General features: G+C 44.1%; 1 protein-coding gene across 1 annotated transcript in view; it reads right to left on the bottom strand.

The window, feature by feature from the left end:
* Positions 1–9,931: 9,931 nt before the first annotated feature.
* Positions 9,932–16,411, bottom strand: part of T265_12427 (hypothetical protein) — a gene marked incomplete at both ends in the record, with an annotated part of 39,114 nt that continues 32,634 nt past the window's right edge. The window contains 5 exons of the mRNA XM_009163843.1: positions 9,932–10,364; positions 12,784–13,035; positions 13,986–14,056; positions 15,463–15,665; positions 15,751–15,993. Of these exons, the coding sequence (XP_009162107.1) occupies positions 12,809–13,035; positions 13,986–14,056; positions 15,463–15,665; positions 15,751–15,993 (744 nt within the window). The remainder of the gene's footprint in view (positions 10,365–12,783; positions 13,036–13,985; positions 14,057–15,462; positions 15,666–15,750; positions 15,994–16,411) is intronic.

Here is a 16,411-nt window from a genome sequence, read left to right as displayed (position 1 = left end):
TCTTTTCTTTTTCTCTCCGACACTAGGCACTGGAGCGGGTCAGCAGCAGATACCACAGGCCAGCGAATCAGCAGATATAACACTGGAGGTTCGTTCCCTTCCGTGAGTCTTTTTCTCTCCGACACTAGGCACTGGAGCGGGTCAGCAGCAGATACCACAGGCCAGCGAATCAGCAGATATAACACTGTGTATGAGGTTCGTTGTTTCACCTTGAATCCAGCATGACTCATTCATCGTCTCTGTTCCATCCGATGAACGGAAGTGAATCGTCGGCCTTCTCGTGCTAGATTTGCGAGATTACATAGATAGCCTCCAGTTTAGACTTATAAAGTCATCTGCATACCAGTTTGGTTTTCACAAGAGATTCCCTTGGAACCCAGCTGTATCTTTTGTTCATGAAAACCTAATAAACTGAATGTGCTGTACCAGGCCGCCTCATTTTTCGGTTGGTACTATATTCGAGATATCGGAATAGAGTTTCCGGATTTAATACACTACTCATCAGGTTGCTGAAAACTCTTCTACAGCCCACAACCGGTTCCACCCCTCTAGAGGCTCCTCAGTTAGGCCCAATCCCTGAGTTTTCGTGAAAGTTATATTCTTTTTCAACCCAAACTGCACGAAATTTAGCTAATATACTCATCTGCATATCAATTTTAAGTAGAACATAAGGTTGACGGAAACTCGGGAACTGCGCTCACTTGATAAGCCCTAAGGAGGTCGAAACCAGTCATGGGCTGTCGAAAGTTTTCAGCAACCGTGTGACATTAAAAAAATTCACCAACAAAATATTGGTGTGTGTCAGCTTAGAGTGTAATACGGCATCGAAAAGAAAACAGCATCAAGGAAACGTGTACGCTTTTTCTCATGGCCGTGCACATGAAACGTAGTCCTTAAGTTGATGTTGGGGTTAAGTTGCGTGTAGAGGAAAATAAGTAGAGTCGTTTTCTGATTACTCATGGAGTGCCTGAAAATGGCCTCTCACCGTGTAGCCTATGGTGAAAGAGTCCTGTCCACTGCACAGCCATGAAAAGATCTTTGCAATAAGTCGAGGAGACGAAAACTGGTGTGGGGGGCTACAGACATCAGAGCTCGTATCCGTGACGTATGACACCCACAGAACAGATCAAGCGGATCAGTAACCAAATAAAAGATAGAAGACAGTCTGGCAAAGATAAAACCTAACTTAGAATATGGAGCTCCTATTCATTAACACGGTCCGGTCTACTCCACCGGTAATTCAGTTTCATTGGGGGGGGGGGCTAAATTCTGTACAACTGATCAGGTCATTTTATTTCTACTACTCTTCTGAAAAGGATGTGATAGACTTTTTCACGATAACTTTCAAGGCTAAAACTCGATTGGAACAGCAGCCTGGATATCCGCGATTCCCCCAATCAGTAGGTTTGCGGTTGAAAGTCATTCACTCGTAGAGGCCAAGCAAAGAGAATTCCGCTCGGGTAGGGGAGGTGTGTATCAGATCTTCACTCTACCTATGAAAGTATTACAACACTACAATTTCCAGTGGACATACTTTGTTGATTTCCTCGCGGCTTTAGATTCCTTGGATCCCTCTGTATTTTGGAAGTGTGCTGCTCGATAGAGTGCTTCCCAGGCTCAACGAACGGATTCTTCCACAAAAGCCCTCAAGAAAAGCCGGAGTTTTGGTTTCTGGTGAAGATTCTCGTCACTTTTATCTAGGTGTTGAAGTATGGACGAGGTGCCCATTATCCAGTGTCCTCCAAGACCGTGTCATCGACTGAACCATGAATCACCGGATTCGTGAGGCCTACCAGAAGACTCAGACTGATCTCAGATTTTTGTGCCACCACATTTGACTCAGTCCCTAACTTCAAGAGTTTTCACCAATTTAAACGAAGATGAATCCACAAGACTGTTGTTACAGTGTTCGTTTTTCGGACTGTCAAATAAGAAGTACAGGAAGATCGTAGAATGTAGTGTTAACAAAGCCCACCATTTGTTTTTACTCAAAACTCCGCCTCTAAGTTGGTAGCTGTCAACAAGCACTTCTTTCTCGGTCGCTTATTATTCACTGGGTTCATTGTCTCACATATGGGGCATGAGTTCTTCAATCTCAATTAACATCCGTGAGACCGACCCTTGTCACTAAAATTAAGCCTTTGCCGAAATCACCAGCGAGTCATAGGCGTCGTGTGAGGAGCGCCACCTTTAAACCTCTTTCAACACAATCAAACATTTCCCCTAACTGTCTGTCATTCAGAGCAGAATTTCGAACTCTGCCGTCCTGAGAGCAAAACTCCAGTTCCATATGCCCTCACCCAGCAATTGGCTGTCTGTTACCTCACGCCAAGTAGTGCAACTATGTCCTTCCACTGAACAACATCTTCAAATACACGACGAACCGACCGTCACACTTCAGTCGAATATCGATTGAGGACCTGCCGAGACCTCTCGAGGGTTTCATGCTGCAAACATTTGATATGGATTCTTCCAGTTAGCCGTTTTCATTCGTCTGTTAGGTAAGTTCAGGCGAACCAAGCCAGTCAAATGGGATGAAGTCATGCCGAGGACAAGCTGACACCACAACCCAAAGGAGAAAATCATTGGGACATTCTGTCTGTCACCAGTTGTCCGGGGGTCACAGGTTTTTCCGTGATGTCTTGTTGGTTCTGTGCCCCTCCACGTTTATCGAGTATTCTTAATTTTTTTAAAATGGGCCCGACGACCGTGAAGCGGTACATATAGCGCAAAGGAACCCAATGGTGATTTAAGCTGTCTCTCAACCCATCCGTTTTCAGTGCCGCATCGAGTGTAAGGCGGTGCTCAAGGACGCTCTCCATCAGAAGTGTGCACTTCGATAAAAGTACAACTTCATCAGCATTGGATGGGCTTCAGTCATTTAGGTTTACGTGTGCACAATAAAAAGTCAAAAACCACACTTCTGTTCGATGGAAAGTTGGTAGCCAAGTTTGTGTTGATGATTGTGGTTCTGTTTCCTGAGCTGGATAATTTAGATGCAAACGTCTCGTCACTAATTGGGGCGACAACATAAGTGCATTGTTGTTTAGCAGTGGATCGTTGGGTACTCGTGAGGCGGACTAAAAACAGGAGTCTTAAAACTTCTCCTAATCTGAATTAGACAAGCAAGCGTCAAATGCTAAATCACTATACAAAATGCCTAAATCACTATAAAAAAGCTATATATCCAAGCTCAGGAGAGGTGAAATACCCTGTCTATGATTACGGTGGAAGCTGGTGATCGTCTACTCGTACATGAATTCATCCGTATGCGTAACTGAATCAATACTGGTGTGAGCACTGGAATAGTCTCCCTGCGAGTTACACAAGTCAGGTTGGCATTTGTAAAACAGAAATATATGTGAGGGTGGGGGGATATTCGGTTATCTGAAAGGGCGTATCGAAATCACCACTGTAACAGCAACCCTATTACGTGAGTGTGAAACCCGGTGAGCTTATGGTGCCGCACGAGGGTTGGATAGTTTTCGATAGCCGATTTTCATTTCGTACTTCTCAAACTGAGTGGAAACTCTATGTGACTGAAAGTGAGGCTGGCAGTCAAGTCACGGGTCAGGTTGACTCTATATTAGAATATATTCGTTCGCCACATCGTTCAAATCGGCTAGACTGTGTACCGTGGTTTATTGTGCAAACAAACGCCCCTGTAAGGACTGGAAGAAACAATGAAGCGGACAGTAAGTGGATTAGCGAAGGGACGTGAAAGGTTACTTCTCACAAACGTGGTCACCTCGCTTCCTTTGCTAAGGATCAAAAGGCGCCCAGTATACACGGTCAAAAACACAGGAAGAAATGACCAAACTTACATTCCAGTGAAGCACATGCAGTCGGCGTTCCACAATCTTGTCCACTTAACACACCACACTAAATAAAGTTTTAAGATAGGCACTCGTCAGGACGTCTTGTGAAAGAATTCCTTTTTTTCTTACTATTGAAAGGAAGAAGGCCTTAGATGCGGAGTTATTTATTGGGAAACACCAACTGAACAGTTGGTGTTGGACTATTGGACAGGGAAGCAAAACTCCCATATGCATCTTGTTCATAAAAACTGAATATCCGTCTTCTTCTCGAACACGTCTTCCTGAACTTTCCTGGATACTCATTGACTATCATTCAAATGTAAACGAATGCTACTAAGCAATTCTACGAATTTCGTAATAAATCTCACTTTTCAATAGACACGAAGCTGATCCATGAGAAAACCACGTACTACTCGCATGCCCCATCAGTAGTATCCACCGTTACACTATTCCCACTTGAATATCCCATTGCATTACGACCTATCTGGCATATCGTCTGCGTCAGGTTCTGTGTTCCAATAAGATTGATACTTAGACCAATAATAATAAATCCGACGGTCTCTACGAGCACACGAAGCGATATAGCAAGGAAAAAAACTAAAAACCATATTCCAATGTTCATCGGGACGAATGTGGAATGGACAAATATATGATAACCGTCAACAAAACACTGTTCCTTACCGTTACTGAGGGTGCATTTTACACACTCTAGCGAACAACCTGTAACGAAGCGGGTATAGTATGGACGCCAAGCTCGACGAACTGGCCAGCAATGAACGAGAGCTCCCGAATTGCCAGTTTTATTAGCGTGAATTTCCAACAACTGTTTATTCCACGGAGAATGCCCAGTGAATTGCACAAAACCGAATGTGAAAGGACTGCTCGAAAAAATCACAAGTTGGCATTCAAGACAATTTCACAAGCATTTAACTGGGTAATGGAAGCTCACTCGCAACCGACGTGGCAACGAATCGAACCAAGGTCCCAACAACAAAAACAAAATCAGCCGACAGACGCCCACAAACGTCGAACAGAAAGTCGCAGCAAAGACAGTCAAGTTGAACCGGCTATCTGTATGTTCAAATGGGCTCTCAAAATTCTTAGGCATCCGTTTACGCAGTCCTCACAATTATAAAACACTAAATGCTTCGGGTCAAATTCATGTCCACCCCGGACCATATTCTCAAGGACAAAACTGTTGATAATTTCCACTGCACCACTGGACAGACAAGAATTAGTTCGTATTATTTGTCTGACGGCTTGTCAAGTTTTCCACATGGCTACCCGTGCTGTGACCTTTTGCGTGACTCCGCGTGCCTGTCAGCTGATATTGTTTTTGTCGGGACTTCGGTCCATCCTACCAAATGCATGTTTCACGTTACCATGCTGATTGCTACTGGCGTTCCATAGACCAAATGGATACGTATTCCCGGCGGTCGTTTTTCGAGAAGGGATCCATCCGCATTCCGTCATCAAACTACTGAATGTAGATAAGTAACTTGGGCGTATCAACAAGAAAATAAAAAAAATGCAAGGCTAGGTTTTGATTGTAACCTCACACGCGTGCTGCAAATCGGTCCTTCAGACATATGCTCAAATTCTAGAAACGCCATCGGACATTCCAGAGTTTCTGTTTATCAAGTACCGTGCTGCACCTCATATTAGTTTCGACGAATAGTGAAAGTGAATGGGATCGAAACAAGCGAAGAATACAGCGTCTTTAAATTAAACACAGGATATAGCGCCGATGATCCTTCAGTCACACAGGTCGTAATTCAGAGACATTCTGAGTAGATCAATCCTAAGTGCGAACTGATCACATTGCCGATCAGTATCTACAGGATCACGCAGCTTTGGAAGACTCTTCATTCCCTGCTTTTTCCTACACCAGTACAACAGAGCTGCTGCCGAACTCATGCTCACATAGGCATTCCCTCGATTAGGCTAGGCATTTTTCACCTGTCCGCAACGTTCTAAAGGATATACTAAAGGACGTTCCCAGAGATACATTGTGGACTTGTACTTGCGGCTGAACTGGCAGGTCTGTACATGCAATTTGAACTGATAACTGGTTTGGTTAACTGTATTTCACTCCCACTCACCTCGTCTTAACCGTTTTCCACGTCTACCCATGCTCTATCGGGTACTTTGTGGATGGATTGCAAGCCAACAAGAATCTAGAGTACCCTGTGTACCGGCTTGAAGGCAGGTTCTATGAAGAATCCGGTCACTGAAAGTTTGGGGAAAATATGATTTTAAAACTGGAAAACCAGTACTCTGAATCTATCTTCACATTTTGGATGTGCTTAGTAATAAGGACAATGACAGCATCAGTAATAATAGTAATAGTAATGACGTATGAAACACTACCTAGCTTTAGATCCACCACAAAAACGCAGGAAGTAAGGGCCCGAAACACTATTTTATTGCCAGTCTCGATAAATGAAGAAGCGACTGTATCCTTGTCCTAAAATCGGGGAGAAGAGTCCCCGTTCTACTTGTCAGAAAGCTCACGTGGAACTGCGTATTCCCGAAGACAGACAACGAACACGTGAGTGGACTATGTGGAAGCAAGCATCCAATAGAAACACTGTAACTGGGGTCCTTCAAAACAGCTGATCATGAGGAAAATCTATCGTTCTGCGACAACGGCAGATGCCAATAAGTTGTTACGACGCCCCACGAGTTGGAGGGCAATCGTCAAGTAACCAACTGAGGCGCAGGGGTCAGTGCCATATGTAGACGCAAAAACGGGGTAAAAGAGAATTCTAAGTCAATAGGAGAATGCCGAGATTCCCGGTGCACCAGAAAACATAAAATGATCCACCGGAAAAACCTTGTCATGTCGGCATATTGATTGCACATTCCTCAACCCGACTACTGGATTATTTTCAGTACCTAGTTTAGACTTTCACTCAGGGGTAAAGCACCGTGACTTCGTTTCTAACTGTCAACGTAACCGAAAATCCAGTACAATACCATGCATACGACCACGAAAAGGTCATATTTTCCGCAAACCCGTTTTTGCTCCCTGGTGGGCTACGAACGCGTCCATCGAAGAACCACCATGTGGTGCATTCGGTTTTGTCACGCTTTGCGTACAGATACAAAGCTGTTTTCCTCATGGACACGCAGAGGAGTAATCCTGAAGACCAATTCTCAGATTCCGTCATTTTATTTGCGCATTCCTCTTCACAAATAAAATCTCCATTCTGAAGAATCCAATGGTAAGCTTGGGTATCTGAACGTGTACGTAATCGTCTCTCGCTCCCCACCGGCATGGTCACCAACGAGGCCATCCATAGCATAATGCCTATCTAGACGTTTGTTAAGTAACCATTCGCTAGCCTCACAGCAATTTCATAAAACACTGCAGTGATATTTCTAAGCTACTTTTTTGAAGGCTGGGAAACCGTTAGTAGAGAAAAATTGAACTTCTGCCTTTCGTATTGCCGCACCCTCGTGCCATTACACCTGCTTACCGTAGTGAGGACGTTCATCTCTGGGGCCCTCATACAGTCATTCCATCTCCGCAAAGCAAACAAGCTTTCGAGTCTGACAGCGTCAGAGTATTTGCAATTGACTGACAGATGCATTTATGGAGCGCTACGCTTCAGTTTTCTCACTCAAGACTGAGATTCACTCTCTACTGAATTGAAATAGATGTGTTCCCATTCTCGTAAGAGTACGAATTTCGAGATCGGGAGCCCCACTCCAAAAAGGACGTTCATACAATGCTTCTAAACTGTTACAGCCTAGACGTCCCTTCATTCAGCAGTAGCACTCTTTCGGTGCCTAAATGCCGTGCCACCAGAAGGAAGCACCAGGACTCGGATACTGTTAGGTTGCCCAAGCATAGACAGGGGAAGTCGAGAGGCAGAGGTCGGGTTCGAACCACGGACCTTCTGGTCAGTAGATTCGCGCTCTAACCACTCAGACGTATATATATCGCTTACTGTATGTAGACAGGAGGCCATAACATCCCAGTCCGAACCGAAAAGCCAAAAAGCCTGTTGCCGAATTCCCATCAGCGATTCGGAAACCGATGTGTTCATGGTCCGTTGGTTTCTAATTTATCATCAGTCCCCACATAGGATAATCTTGAGTGAGTGCAAATTAACTGAGTTAAGCAACCCAACCTCCAATCCCTTCGTTGTCACCAACTACTGGATTTAATGCAACGTTTGATTTCTTAGTCTTAGTTAGTCAATAGCGAATCCCAGAGCGTGTCTGTAAAATGTATGAAACACGAATAAAGAACGATTGAAACAGTGCAGCGGATGAGTGCGTGTCCCATATACTCCCTTCGTGGACACACTCTATTTCTACCAGATCGGAAAACAATATTCTGATGAAATAAGAAACAATAAACCTCTCGCTACACACCCGCATCCAGGACAAACAATTCACAGGCATATTGCCTTCTGTGGATGTACTAAACTAGTCATAAGTTTGCTGAAAACTCCTCGACAGCCCACGACCGGCTTCGCCCTCCTTCGAGCTCATCAGGCACGCACAAATCCCAAGTTTCCATCAACCCCATGTTCTACTTGAACCCAAATTGGACAGATTTCGACAAATACACTTACTTGCATGTCAATCTGATCTTGACCGGAGACTCATCTGGAACCCAGCTGAATCTCGCACCAACTGAAACATGAGGCGGCCTTGTGCAGCACATCCAGTTGCCTGAGAACAAGGAATTCAGTTGGGTTCCAGGTGAGTCTCTCGTCAAAACCACATTATTTTCTATTTTTAAGAAACCCCAACCTGAGAAACAGCTCGAAAAGAAGACAATCTTACCGATTCTACCTGAGGATGTTTTGAAAACGATGATTTGCCCAGTCACTTTTTAGTGTGGATTGTCTGTCCTGCCAAAATCGACCGGTAACTGAGTAGCAGAGAGAGCTAAATTGGAAGCGATTTCATTTGCGCCTTTGAACTCGCTCCGCTCCATAGATGCAACGAAATTCACTCAGTTCCACACATCCAATACAGATCATAATGCAGAGTGACCGGCAGTTCAGGCTAAATGCGACTCATATCTTTTGTCCAACTCGTACCATAACAGTGGAGTGATCTTGATTTTTGTCCCTCGTCGAAAACTTCAGGGTTGTGTTCAACGGAAACAGAACAGGAAGATCGAGAAGTTGATTAATGTGCCGAAATATTGATTGTTCTGTCCCAGACACTCCTTAAATATTATATAAACGTGCACGTCTAAGAAAGAAGTACGCATCCGAACGCACACCGACGGTATTTCCCCGACCGGTGACGAAACGTTTGGAAGCCAACTGACAACCATCGCGAAAAGACTAACAGCCACCTGATCAACAACCAGTGAATCCTGCGCATTAATACATTGCAAGTCCTTGCTGGGTGTGGCGCCTTGCTCAAAATAACGTAGTAGATAAGCATGGGATGAATTCTCGATTGCCAGGATAACTACGGCTTGCGCAGGAAAATTCCTCACAATCGTAGAAGGCTGGGTATTAATCTGACGGCTAGGGGAAAAAGCATTATGAAACTGGAATAAGTGTACATTTTTGGCGAAACACCGGTAACATATTCGGCTGTTGGTAGGTTTTTAAGTGGTGTTCAGCGGTGTAATGGGTTTGTGTTGAGTTTTTTATTCTCAAGTTAGGTTAGCCTTGTTTGACGGTTCCGCCAGCACTGGCACAAATTTGTCCTTTGTGATCATGGAAGTATCATTGCGCCTTCGATGCAACCTCTTTGTGGTAATCGATGAACCAGAATCACCGTGGATAGATTTTCAGCAAGCATTTTGCAACAAGGTGGCCTAATTTCTCATGGTTCCTACCTTCGGCACACATGTCCTGGTGTACTGTGGTTGATGCCGCTTTCTCCATTTTTGTGAAAAACCAGTTCGAAACGGACACCAAAACGTGGGAGCATAATCAAAAAGGGGAAGTGCACAAGCAGTCAGGAAAGCACTCGATGTTTGAAACCCTTTTGTATACGGCATGGATGACCTTGCTACAAAAAACGTGTCTCGTGTATGGCACTCATTCGCGATAGCCAGCTCTAAGTGGCTATTTCTTCGCACGGCGATCATCTCGATAAAGCTAACCAATTTCCATAAAACGACCACAACCGTATTCACCAATTTATCGGTAAAAATTATGAATAATGAACAAAAAATTACTCGCTCGCTGTCTATCACCTAGGCTGCGTAGAAAAACAGCACTCGCTGAATCCGAAGCCAGAAAGGTTGAGAATACAGCACGATTCGAACCTTGTACAGGAAGTAACAAAAAACGACTGAAAACAGGTGAGTTCTCTTGATCAAAACAACAGTACTGGATAGGAATACAATGCATAAAGTACAAGAAACCAGAACATCTGTAGTTGTTGAGAAACAACTGACTGCTTCAAGGCGGGAACGTTATCATCTGGGACAGTTTTGATTCATAAAGATCCATGTTTGATATGAGCAACCGTCAGGAGGAACGTTATCACAATAACACAGGACTCTCATGCTATGATCGGCGAACGTCTCAAGGCCGATGGAGGTCATTCCAATATCTGTACATCAATGTATTAGGAAAACAACAAACACAACATATGATGAGGAAATATTTGATGGAGAAAGTGAAAAAAACGCCCCTACACTGGTTCAACTACCCTACTTTGTAATCCTTGTGTGACTTTAATCAGGTGATACAGCAATTTGATGGAGAACTATCAACTCCAACACTATCACGTGAATCTAACGAAGTTTATCGATCCTAAAGCACCAGCTGATACATACACACAGACCTACGAATCGGGAAATGACTGTGAAACTGGATGCCACCAGTGCAGCAACGAAGCTGAGTAAATGCGATTTCAAGAAATCGATACACAACAGTCTAACAAAACGAGGATAAAAGGTGAAAAAAGGCTCAGACATCTAATAAAAATGAATAATAGACATAGGAAACTTGTCTTTAAGCCTGTGATTCTTTGACGCGCCATGCCTAATGGTTGGGAAGTCCGTGCTGCGAAATGACTTTGTTCTTCATTGTTAAAACTTGAGTTGTGTATAGATTGAACTGAAGTTTGCTTGGTGTTCGATATGTCATGCTGCAATGAACATCAATGGTGTTTTCTGACAGCAATATGGAAAAAGTCAGTGTCTCAAGGACCACACGGTAATCCGGAAGGATACGAGTTATGAGAAGCACGGGTACACCGTTTCTGACTTGTATCAAACCTGATTACCTAACCTAGCCAAACAATTGCCTCATATTCGAAACTAGCAAGATCTTGTTATAACTCTACTCCTCTATGAGACGACCTCCGTCAAGATAGATTCTGGTCGGCAGAGTTTATTCGCATTGCAGTTGCTTTTGTAGATACGCGCTTCAGAAACGAAAAGGATGTATTTTCTGGCCCTCGAAACGGTTGATTCACTTCTCGAGATGACCTATGCAATTGGCCAGGACTTCTGTGTGAGGTCACTTTAAACGGTCGGTAACATTGGTAGTATCGATACATTAGCAGGCTGTTCTTGAGTGAACATGTCTCAGATGCGAAGTCAATCAAGCCAGGATAGACATATATGTCACAAACGATCAAAAATCTTAAGACATAACCAAAACAACACACAGCATCATGATTTTCCCCGATAACTCAATAAACACAGCTGCTTTCGCTGCTGTTTAGATACACTTGTATGACAAACGGTCTTTTCCGTGGTTTTTAAGGAAGCTTAGCTAGATGGCACAAAAGGCAATTGTTTGTGATGATGCAGATGCAGGGACGGATGGGCATTGCATAGACTCCTACGTAGCATTACTAACACCCGGTCTCAGGACGGACAAAAAGCTAAATACAGCATCCAGACGCAACTGCAGTTGCATTCTATCGACGCGGGATTCCTTACCATCAGCCCTCTCACCAGGAAGTATCCTATACATACTAACGTCCTCCGAAGGTGACTCCTCCAGGAGAGGGAGTACTGTACTGGAAGAACTGTTGCGCTTGACCTCGACATCGAGCTCAACTTCCTTCGTCCCAGTAGTAGTCGTTTTGGCATCGTTCATGATGTGATGGTTGCCTATCGGGCAATTTCATGCAACAGTTAGTGTGCACGATGAAGGTGAAGACGGGATGCAATTCTAAGCAGACATTAAATGTAATCGGAGCCTAGCCTCCAGACAATATTGTCCCTGTATGAATGATTAAGGTTTTGTTACGGGATGTGACCTGAGAAATGTTCGAACCTATGAAGGAGGTAGGCTTCAAAGCAGTGACCATCCTTTCGGGCGACTTTGACCGTAGTTACGGGAATTTCACGGGCTTCACCCACCAGTCCATGCTCTTAGTGGACTACGCCACCGGTTGTGTTCAGGTAAATTTGAACGTATATTACGGATCCGAGCTTTAAGAGTATTGGGTAGTTTCTCAGTAAACAATTTCGCAAGATTTGGCGCTTTTCATACACACGATCCCACTCAGGTCCAAGAAGCCCAGCTTTCGGTAGAAATCAACATGATTTTGACCTCGCGGTTGCCCCTTCAGAGCAGCACTGTTTAAAGGGACAGGTAGTAGCTGAAGATTTATGCTAAAAAGTGATTAAAACAGTTCATATATTTAAGAGGTAACAGGTCAGATTATGAGGTGACAGTATAAGAAGCTTTTGAATCTCAGTTTGCTTCAAGCTGCATACGGAGCATCCTAGTTAGCACAGCGATCCCATCGAAAAGGGGACATCAGGGAAGAAGTAGAGCTTTGCCCACTGCAGGGGTTGCATCTCCTCCGGTATACACCAAATCTCGCATGACAAGGGACGCTATAGTGAACTCTTACCGAAAGTTATCCCTCTCTGAATAAGTTACCTTTTAACATGCTGCTGGATTTAAACTGGACCTCGAATTCCAATCTTAGTAATCAAAGTGCTACGTCACGAAAGAATCATACATTACAAAAACCGTACAAATGAGGGGAAAGGAAAACTCACCCGATTAACGTTGGTGCATAACGAGTTACATCAGACCCAAAAGCCGTTTTCCTATTCCCGTGCTCGATGCAACCTGGCTTGCTACCACCGGTTCATTCGACTCGCCGAATTGTTTATTCCAAGACTCATACGGAGCCAGTGATGTCCCTGACACAGAAGGCCGCACAAATTTAAGGCTTTGGATGAAGTCTTTCAAGGCCAACGGTCTCACTTCGTGTTCAGATATTGTACGGAGCTGTGTGGTGCTGATTTCTAAAGAAAAAAATGAAACTGGAGGGAATAAGGTCCACGACTAGTGGCTACAAGTTCAGTATATAAGATAGAACGGCCCTAGGGTGGTTTACCAGTCTGAACAACGATGGAGAACACCGTCCTCTTGATGGGGCCACATAGTTCTTGTTTTACAACCTTTCATTCCAAGTACGTGAACAGACCTGAAGACATTTCCTGCTAAATCTCGACACGACCAAAAAACACTCCAACCATACACGGACACAAACAATCGAGTTCTTCGTGTCTAATCTGGAACCTGAAATACAGAACATTTATGGCGTTTACATTTCACGTAAAACTACAACTACGATAAATTCAACAATATCTCAATCGCCATCCTCGTAAATGTTTGACAAACTACGATCAATTTCACATTCAGATTTCAGGACAGCTCCAAAAGGGTGCGCCCACATGCCAACACATACGCCGTGGAAGATGTCACAAAGAATGCACTAAGGCTTTCGACTTGGTCAAGATGTAACAGAAGCTGTATCGGATGCAGTTACACTTGTCTCAAGCGACTGAATATACCCGTTGTAGTCATGAGAACGAAGAAGGTAGCGAACAAAGCTTGTTTTCTGTGATTGTTCATCTTGGCTAGTACATCACAAATTTACATGGTAGTTTGGTTTAGTTTTGAATGGTATAGAACAAACGTTGAGCGTAATCACCTGACAGTGAACACCAGCGCTCAGCAGGCTCAACACAAAGACTACATCACGCATGCGAACAACAGAAGTCGGCGACGTTGTAAACCTTTGATTCACTGAAGTCGTGGCACAACCACCATCACATGACGCTGACGAACGAAAACTGGCAGTCCTTCGTAATATTTTCCGCCGTCTTGCTCAATCCCGCCTAACAATTAAGCAACCACACTCGGTAGCTCCGAACAGATTTGAACGATTAAAAAAGCGGCTAACACTCACCACGGATTGGTTGTAGGGCAGCCTCTTTAGCGAGCTCTTTTAAGTCACTGGCTGAAAAACCTTCAGTGCCTCTGAACAATAAAGAATGTAAAAAAGAAAGGCGCGCTTCATCAGTGGTTGTCTACAACAGCGATATGCAAAATCACTCTCTTCCTCCACGAAAGGCTCCAATTCAGTGCCTCACATCGAAAATAAATGAAAGAAAGGGCACAACAATCCAGCTTAACGATTATCAAGGCTCCAATCAGAATCTACTCAGCAATTTTCATTTATAAGATACTGGGTCTATGAGTTAAGCATCTGCCAGTGGAAGTCGTACAGGTTGAAGACCGTTCAGTCGACACCAAATGAAAAGAGCTGTGCACCACCATGGGTCCAACTCAGTATTTTGTCGTACAAAAGTCAGAACAGTTCAGACGAAGGACGCTCACGCACCACATCACGATTACCTAATTTGAGAAGACTGGATACATCCTCAAAGAGAGCAAACTATTGAAGTTCTGGTGTTTTATGAAGACCACAAGGACGGCGTCAACCTTTTTGCAATTCGCAAATAGAAGGCTGTAGCTCCACATTCGACTTTCACCAGATCAACCTATTAAAGACCCTTGGATCAAACACGGGAGAACGGTAAAGTGAACAAAATCAGTAAGAATGTAATATCCGGAACAACTGACACGGTTTACAGTGGTAGTACAATATCTGTACCAACTAAGGGTATTTAGATTAGCAAGCAGTGATTTCCGTCGCCGAGCTCACGGAGCATAAACAGAATGAGGAATGGGTTCTCCGTCAGAAATCCCATAATTCGGTTCTGCCTATAACTCCTCAACTATTAACCAGGCCTCAGCAGTGGTTTGCTTTCCGACCCTCACGCTTGTGTACCACATAAAAAAGGCAACAATCAATGCAACCACGGGACTCCCATTGAACGAACTTAAAGACAGACGGTGCAAACAGACGTGAGCATAACTTTTCCACTGGTCACAGTGGACATAAGCTGCAAATTTCATTCATCTAGAATGGGTAACGGAAAAGCCGTGGATCATTGCAGGACTCACTCGACATCACATCGTGTGCAACTCCGGTCTTCGATACTCGACAGAGTGCAATTTGCTAAGACCTTCCATCTCAGTTCATCCAGTGTGTGGTGGGACCCTTCTGAATGGTACACACCCATCAAAGGACTACCCTTTTCCATATATTCAACAAATAATGAAACTGCACCATGAAGGGGAAAGCAATTAGAAAATGGCCAGCCCCCCCCCCAATTGAGTTAGAGTGGAGTCAGTCTATTTGGAGAGTGGGTGGACGAGTTAAAGATCGCCTCCCCCACACACATACCGCCAATGATCAGGCTTACGGTTAAGTTCACATTATAGTTTACAGTACTTTCAGTGTGTAACTCGCAAGCATGGTATTCGTCTTCTGACCTGCAGGTTAAGAACATAAAAACACAACGATTGATTGTAAGCACCTGGCAATACGTTCCACATCCGTACGAGAAAGAGAATGGTTGACATTTTTTCCCAAAAGTTTCAGCAGCATCTCCTGCCGTGTTCGCATATCGGGCATTCGGACGTACACCCGACGAGGAAATCGCCGGAGAGCAGCGTCATCCAGCTCTTGGGGTCTGTTTGTGGCTGCTAAGACCAGAACTCGTTCCGAACCCGATTGAACCTGTGCGATTAAAAAAACGTTTCAGATGAGCTTGGAGTAGATTAACAAAGAAACAACATAGTGGTTACGGAGATCCTTTACTCACTCCATCCATCTCAGCAAGAATCTGAGTGAGCACACGACGCGAGACCTCATGACCACCATCAGCTCGGCGGGCAGCGAGTAGGGAATCGACCTCATCCAAAAATATTATCGACGGACTAACCTCACGGGCGACTGCAAACAACGCCTTTACTGTGTTCTCTGATTCACCGACCCATTTGGATAATAAACTGGCTGCTGAGATGTTAAAGAAGATACAATTGGATTCCGACGAGACGGCCTTAGCCTAAGGATATGCAGAAAGGAACGGGAAAATTCAAGGGTATAGATGTGTGAGCAAACAGATCAACCATCTCCGCGAAGTCGCCTAACGTCCAATTCATGTAACATCAAACATAATAGTGAGAAAAACCTACACACAAGTACAGAACAAGTTGAAGAGTCAACCCATCTGACGAGATGGCTCGTAAAGGCAGTCAAGAACATTCACACACAAAAAAACCTCGTAAACGTGCAAAATCACTCCAGTAAAAAGTTTGTTTTCTTACCTTAAAGATTAGTAGGGAAGTGTATTACAGAACGTGTGAGATGTACTATGATCCACGTTCACCTTGGTCGCATTACTTGGCGCATAAACCCATGGGCACAACAATGCAGAAGGTGAAGATACGTTTTCAGACTAACGAAAGAATTTCCCAGGAATG

This window comes from Opisthorchis viverrini, assembly GCF_000715545.1.
Source record: "Opisthorchis viverrini unplaced genomic scaffold opera_v5_1, whole genome shotgun sequence".
Lineage (NCBI taxonomy): Eukaryota > Metazoa > Platyhelminthes > Trematoda > Opisthorchiida > Opisthorchiidae > Opisthorchis > Opisthorchis viverrini.
The sequence above is the reverse complement of the archived record's forward strand: the minus strand, read 5'-3'. Positions and strand labels throughout refer to the sequence as shown.